This window comes from Lupinus angustifolius, chromosome LG02 (assembly GCF_001865875.1).
Source record: "Lupinus angustifolius cultivar Tanjil chromosome LG02, LupAngTanjil_v1.0, whole genome shotgun sequence".
NCBI lineage: Eukaryota > Viridiplantae > Streptophyta > Magnoliopsida > Fabales > Fabaceae > Lupinus > Lupinus angustifolius.
This window is the reverse complement of record NC_032010.1, coordinates 18,211,396-18,219,157: the sequence shown is the minus strand read 5'-3', so window position 1 is coordinate 18,219,157 and position 7,762 is coordinate 18,211,396. Positions and strand designations below refer to the sequence as shown.

Genomic DNA, 7,762 nt, shown 5'->3' with positions numbered 1-7,762 from the left:
GTGTGTAATCTCAGTGACATTTGTGTAATCTTGGAGTATAATATTCATATGAGACGACTTTGACTCTTTGGTGTTAAATATGAAAACTCCAAATTTATTTGTTTTGTAGAGTGAGTTGTGAACTTATGTCATTTATTTATATTTTGCGATTGTTAAGTGATACTTTTGGATTGATATATGTTTTTTAATTTAGACTTTGAATTTGTTAAAGACTTAAAGTTGTTTATTTATGTGAATTTTGAGTAGATTATAAATATGGATTATAAATTTGAGTATCTACCTATTTGGAATTTTTTTGTTATAGGTTTATATATATATAAATATAAGTAGGTATGTCCGGTTTAACCGGCGTGCGGTTTAATTACTGAACCACTGGTTGAACCACTGTACCACTATACCAGTACCCTGACCGGTTTGATAACCGGTACGGTTTTAAAAACACTGAGTGAGGCGGGAAAAAGAGGAATTAAAAGGTAATCTGTAAAAAAAATAAAAAAAAAGTGTCCGCCTTTAAATAACAGTGGGGTGTAGAAAGTTTTAATCCCAAGAAGATAAGCAACTTATGTGACCCAGCCCAACTGCAATACGACTACGTGATTTTTGTGGCATATGTTAATCCTCAATTCAATTTTAAAACTTCCAAACTCTCTCCATCCACAAAAAATACCAGTAAATGTCTATATACACAAACATAAACCATCATTGCACAAAAATTGATACATATAGCTTACACATTATTTTGTGTCCGCACAATTTTTTTACTATAATTTTATTTCTTATATAACTTAACCATTTGATGTCAAAACTATTTTTGGATACTCGTAATTATAGATTTTAAAAGGGATAAAGCTTATAGGTCAATTGCATCCCCCACATTTTTTTGCAAATGTATAAGTTTTGTTCGTTTAGCCTTATCCGTATGCCTGTCATGCTGGTGAGCATTTCTAGCGAGCGGCTCGCGAGGTGATAAGGAAAAAAAAATTCAAATAAATCATGATATAATTAAGTTAATTACCTCAAAAATATAATATAATTTGTTCAACTTTATACAAAATAGTAAAGTTTTGTTAACAAAAATTTCTCCCCGCCTACATTTTTTAATTTCATTTTATTTTATTGTATCAACTTTTTATATTATTTGTCAAAACCCCCTGGGCCACCTACATCCCTATTAGTTCATTTTAAAATGGATAAGAAATATTTTTTTGTCCATTAAGACAATGTAAATAGGTCGACTTCTACTTAAATTTACGGCATTTGTGGGCACATGTAAAACAGACGAGCCAACCATACATATTCATTATAATCATAACAAAGTTAGACTCTAACTTTAACATATTAAATAGATTATTTTAAAAACTAATTACAGTGAAAGGAGTTCACAAGATACACAACAAAATTTACATAAAAAATATGAAATATATATTACATTATTGAGAACAAATATATACACTAATTTATTATTATTAAATATTAAATAAAATTAATATAAATTATAGTAATTAAAATTCTAAATTACATTATTATTATCATCATTATTATCGGTGTAACTTGAGATAGAAAAAAAGATGTGGTCTGAAATTGAAGAAGATACTAAGTGAAGTTCACAACCATTTCCTCCACAAACTAAACTTGAACTGGAACTAACATGGCCACCGTTGCAACTAGAGGAATTGGAGTAGGAGTACCAAAGCTCCAACCCCACAAACCCAAACACAAGTCTTTGTTTCTTGGCCATAGACTAAGAACAAGACCCTTTACTGAGCCACCATGCAGTGCAACTTTAACTATCTCAAGAAACTCAAAGTCTTTTCAAGTTTCTGCATTAGGAGCTGAATGGGTTGATTCAATTCACAACCTTTTTGTGGGTGTTGGTGTTGGTCTTCCATGCACTGTGATGGAGTGTGGTGATATAATATATAGAAGCACTCTTCCTAAGTCCAATGGTTTGACACTTACAGTTCCTGGTGTGGTTCTGGCTTTGAGTGCTCTTTCTTATCTCTGGGCTACACCTGGTGTTGCTCCTGGTTTCTTTGACATGTTTGTTCTTGCTTTTGTTGAAAGGTTGTTTAAGCCTACTTACAAAAAGGTCAGTGAATTCAAGTTGGTTAATTTGCTATTTGGTTGTTGTTAAATATTGCAATTATTAGGTAGCTTAGAATGGGTTTAGCATAAATTATGTTTTTATGATTGATGTATTTTGTGAATAGAACATAAGATAAGAGATAAAGAGCGAGTTATTTTGGTTTCACTAAAAGTATTGTCCTATTTTGTTTTGTCTGCATGTCAAAGGCTAGTACCTTAAAAGATTTGGTTTTTGAGAGAATAAGGTGTGGATCTCATCCTGTGGGAAAAGGCTTTGGTTGTTACAGCACATGATTTTATGATAGGGCATTATCGCGTCGTTTAATCCATGTAGTGGATCCCAGTTAGTGAGATTAAGGCTTGTTTGTTGTTGTTGATTTATTAGTTGTTGCTGAGATTGTTTTACGGTGGCAGGATGATTTTGTTCTAGGGAAGAAGCTGGGGGAGGGAGCCTTTGGAGTCGTCTATAGAGTGACACTTGCCAACAAGCCCTCTTCTAAGGTACTATATGTTCTATCGATGGTCCTGAAATAAATAAATAAATCACTTTGTTCTTTTGGCCTTTTTGATTCATTTTTGTGCATTTTTTATGAAGTACTTTGGAAGAACATCAGTTAATTTCATGATAACAATTGATTTCATCATTTTATGTCATTTTCATTTATAAATTTTGAATTTTTGTCTTGTTTTGACTTTGGATTGCTTGAATTATATAGTTATGACTTATGCTTCTTTTTGGTTCTCATTGGAAGGAAGGTGATTTAGTCTTGAAGAAGGCAACTGAATATGGTGCTGTTGAAATTTGGATGAATGAGCGTGTGCGAAGAGCTTGTGCAAACAGTTGTGCAGATTTTGTTTATGGTTTTCTCGAGGTATTGCTCTATTAAATCTAATATCACCGAACAAATTTTGGTATCACTGTTTTATGGAGAAATCATAGCCATTCTCAGTCACATCATTTGGCAATTTAGTTTAAATCATGAAATTTGTCCTCAAACTGTTTGCAGACCTCTGCAAAGAAAGGTTCTGAATACTGGCTTGTCTGGCGGTTTGAAGGGGATGCCACCCTAGCTGACCTGGTGCAGAGTAGAGAATTTCCATATAATGTCGGTAGTCTCTTTAATCAGCATGATTCTACATGATAAATTGTCAATTTTTTTAGCATTTTTGGCCTTAAACTTTCTGATGAAGTTTATAGCAATTGTCCTACATTTAGGAGAGTAGCTCCTATCTCTTGCTACAAGAATGTGAGGAGGTGGGAGTAGAACATTACATCCGTGCGGATAATATATTTCACATTCTTTAACTATTCTTCACTCTCTATCTCTGAATCACTTTGTTCATGCTTAAATTCTATTCGAATTTAAGCGCAAATGCTAAATCATGATTGCTTAAAGTTTCCAATAGTATCAGTCCAAGTGACAGTTGTTACAAATTTCAGGTCGAAACACTGATTCTGGGTAAGATCCAGGACTTGCCGAAGGGATTGGAAAGAGAAAATAGAATCATTCAAACAATCATGAGGCAACTCTTGTTTGCATTGGATAGTCTTCATTCAACTGGTATTGTGCACAGGGATATTAAGCCGCAGAACATTATTTTCTCTGAAGGTAAATAATCTAAAGCCTGCATAATGAAAAGAATCCTTAATCTAATTTGAGACCTTATTTCCTTTAAATCATGGTATTAGGGTCTCGTACATTCAAAATCATTGATCTTGGAGCTGCTGCCGATCTGCGAGTTGGCATCAACTACATTCCTAAGGAATTTCTTTTGGATCCAAGGTATCTTCTACGAAATTATTAACACACATAGCCGACTGGTGTTGAACTTGATCATTGCAGCAAGTTTCTGCCTCATGTGCATAAACAATTCCTGATGGAAGCATTACATTTTTCTTTGGGTAGAAAATGAGTGTTTTTCTATTTTTATTCACTAATTCTTTCCAAAGGTGTCTTAAAGTGGATGTCATATGATAACAATCTTAGGTTTTATCTAGATTTGACATATATAGCATTTATACTTTATAGTTTTCAATCAAATCATATATTATTCATGTGATGGGTTTAGGCTTCTTTGTGATGGATTTGAATTGATACCAAGTTGTTCTTTTTACATTCTGGTCCTTTTTGAGGTGGAAAATCAAAGTTGGAGTATTGTATCACTGGAACAAGATTCAATACAATCACAGACAAAAGCAATGTCATGTGTTTTACATAAATGTTTGTATAATCTAAAAGTTAGGGAGATGAACATAAAAGTCGGAAAATTTATGTAAATTTAACTGAAACCTTTCCTAGACTCTCCGCTTGCGGGATAAGGTTGCGTACATCTACCTCTCATACCCCGCTAGGTGGGAACCTCGTGCATTGGGCCACCCTTTTAACCGAAGTGTTTCCCTTGCAACCAGATATAGGTACATTAAATTTTACATCTAAAACTAAAATGCCCTTACAAGTACAACAACTGATCCAGAAAATCATAGCAGAATCCTTTTCTTTTTTTTACTTTTTTATGCTCTTAACATGACTAGGGAAGTGTTAGCCTGTGATGTAAATAATATTCGATATTTACTAAGTGCTATTTACTAAATAGGACTATTCAGTAGAAGTGAACCAGGACACTATAAGCATGTGTGTGACTACAATAGGATATTTCTTTAGTTATAACTAGCCAGATATTATTAAATTGCTTTAAGTTACCCTTTCATTGGATGACTACCATCACCACAAAATTCAGCTTTAAATTTGAACAACCCGGCTCTAATGCTTCCAGAGCTGATTATTTGATTGAGAGAATGAAAAATGGATATTGTATATAACGTAAACAACTATCGATTTCCTATGAAGCAGCATTTCTTGCAGTCTTCAATGTAGTTCCTTGATGGCCCTAAGATAGAAAATATAAAACTTGTATAATTTTCATTAATTCCATGTCATTATTAGAAACATGACATCCAACTATAGACAATTCACGATGTGTATAATCCGTCCCTTTCAGATACGCTGCACCAGAGCAGTACATCATGAGCACACAAACTCCGTCTGCACCCTCGGCTCCAGTAGCAACTGCACTTTCCCCAGTTTTATGGCAGGTTAGACATTTTATCCTGAATCATCCATGGTTAATTAGGACTTACATAGTTTTCCTTTATCATGCAATGACATAGTCTTTTGTTGCTTATGATGGTTTTTGTTTAAAACAGTTGAATTTGCCCGACAGATTCGACATCTATAGTGCTGGTCTAATCTTCCTTCAAATGGTGAGTATCAAATACTGGTGAACTTGCTTCTATTCCTGTTACTGGAACTATCAGTTTCTCTAATCAATTTCATATGAATATTACGTAAATTGACTATATAAACTGCAATCGTGACAAAGTGGCTTATTAACAGTTTTAAAGTTGAAAAGAGTTCTGCTGGATTTGATCTTATTTCTTAACCTTGTAGAATATTTTTCCATATATGTGGACCGATTTTTTTAGCCAGGTGAAACATATAAACAATAGCAAGCTGGTATTTTGAATTGCTCATAGTTTGTCATTCACTTATAGGCATTCCCGAGTTTACGCACTGATAACGGCCTCATACAATTCAACCGTCAGTTAAAGAGGTGTGACTATGACTTAGTTGCTTGGAGAAAAAGCGTAGAGCCTCGATGCGGAGCTGAACTTAGGAGGGGCTTTGAGCTGTTAGATTTAGATGGTGGAATAGGATGGGAACTTCTGACATCAATGGTCCGTTACAAAGCAAGGCAACGGTTAAGTGCAAAAGCAGCATTAGCTCATCCTTTCTTTGTCAGAGAAGGCTTGTTGGCATTGTCTTTCATGCAAAATCTGAGGCTGCAACTCTTACGTGCAACTCAGAAGGATTATGGGGAAGCTGCAAAGTGGATTATTCAGCTAATGGCGAAATCGGGAACAGAGAAGGATGGTGGATTTACTGAAGCTCAGCTCCAGGAACTGAGAGTATGTATCTTAACTTGAGTTTGCAATCTATTTTTTTGTCGGATGAGCCAAATTCTTTGTGATAGTTATCAACAGTTTCCTTTTTCATTGGTAAATTTTAATTTGCAATTAATACCAAGACAATGAAGATATATAAGGAATATTTTTTTACTGGGAATCACTTTGGACTGACTAATCCTAGTTGAGCTGGGAAGATCCATTTATGGAGTCAAAGCCCTTTCAACACCTTTTTTGTGTTAACCAAGGCTACCTCCTTACCCGTGATCAACTAATTCATTTTGGGGTGCCTTACTGCCCCTCCACACAAGTATCTCTCAAGACATCGAACTTTAGACCTTTGGCTTTGTACATCCGTGTATGGTACCTTTCTGTGTCTATTTTTCATTAACAAAACTTGAACCCGAAAAATGCTTAGGAGGATCCGAGTTCCTTGTCACTCACCATTACATTGTATTATTTTTCTAATTACTTGTATTTGTGCAAACACAAGTGAATGAGGTATTTACCAACACCTTTTCTTCTACATTTATGATATTACATCATCATTATTTTTCCATGTTGTGTAGGAAATTGAACCCAAGAAGAAGAAAGGTAATTCAAAGAAAAATGGTCTAGCTTCAGTACTTAAGCTTCAGAGGAAAATTATAAAAACCTTAAATGAGAGTATGGATGAGCTCAACAGACGCAGGAAAAGCCTTTGGTGGAGCAGATGGATCCCAAAAGAGGAATGAAAATTGTAAATACTTAAATACCATTTTTCCTTTTAAATTTTGTCTATAGCTTGTATATCACAATAAATTAGTAAAACATTATTCTGCTTCTGGAAGATTTGTGACCAATCAACTTATTTCTTAAAGATTATGTCTATCAACTAAGTCAAATGTGTATCACGTTTGTGTTTTGCCCGATATGGTATGCATCTGGAATGCCACATTAGTCTTAGGGACAAATGTGGTGTCCATTTGGTTGGCCACAAATCTTTAAGGACGTGAAAAATACTCTACTTTGTTCACCATATGAAAATAAAAGACTAACTGCACTCTTATATTTATGGCGATAAACTTAACTAGAATATGATGGATGCATTGCCTAGAATTCTTTGACCGCACGTGCAACTGCATTCATGTATAATTTATTTTGAAAAGGTGTTGAATGAGCAGGAATAATGATAAGAATAATATTATCACACTTCCATCATTAATGTTCCATCTAGTCCTTTGAGCTCACAAATTTAATCAAACCTCACCATTGCCCTTAGACTTTGGAGTGCATGAAAAAAATGTATGCTCAAACATTTTTCTTTCTAGCCTTTATTTGATTAAGAAAGATGCTTACTTTGAGGTTTCAATGAATGAACATTAATTAAACATATGATCCTATGTTTCTGCATCAGCAAGATATATTCATGATTGAATAATGGAGTTGATTCATCTTTCTTCTTTTTCCTAGTTAGAAACGTTCAACCTCTTAACCTTATCTGGCATGTGGTGTTGGTACTAAGAACTCGAATTCTTAATTTAAAAACTCTTGTTGTCCCATATGATGTAATAATGAAGGAAAAATCAGAAGTAATAATGAATATTTAAAAAAAAAATAATTGACATATATGTTTTTATCGTTGAGACATCCAATGTGATAATATCCATGTTTAATTTTTTATGATTCCAAAGTATTGCTTCTAATATTAAGTTTTTTATTGCTTGGAGTAAC

General features: G+C 34.0%; 1 protein-coding gene and 1 long non-coding RNA gene across 2 annotated transcripts in view; one reads left to right on the top strand and one right to left on the bottom strand.

The window, feature by feature from the left end:
• The window catches only part of LOC109337436, a 20,062-nt gene extending 13,057 nt beyond the window's left edge, over nucleotides 1-7,005 (bottom strand). Inside the window, exons 1-2 of the long non-coding RNA XR_002106452.1 lie at nucleotides 6,925-7,005; nucleotides 3,383-3,391 (exon numbers count right to left, since the gene is read on the bottom strand). This is a non-coding gene — a long non-coding RNA (uncharacterized LOC109337436). The remainder of the gene's footprint in view (nucleotides 1-3,382; nucleotides 3,392-6,924) is intronic.
• LOC109337429 (serine/threonine-protein kinase STN7, chloroplastic) lies at nucleotides 1,545-7,097 on the top strand. The gene is made up of 10 exons (XM_019574409.1): nucleotides 1,545-2,089; nucleotides 2,500-2,586; nucleotides 2,838-2,957; nucleotides 3,093-3,191; nucleotides 3,527-3,695; nucleotides 3,776-3,869; nucleotides 5,086-5,179; nucleotides 5,291-5,347; nucleotides 5,639-6,052; nucleotides 6,619-7,097. Exons 1-10 carry the CDS (start codon nucleotides 1,649-1,651, stop codon nucleotides 6,781-6,783), a joined length of 1,740 nt encoding a protein of 579 aa, XP_019429954.1. The 5' UTR covers nucleotides 1,545-1,648; the 3' UTR covers nucleotides 6,784-7,097.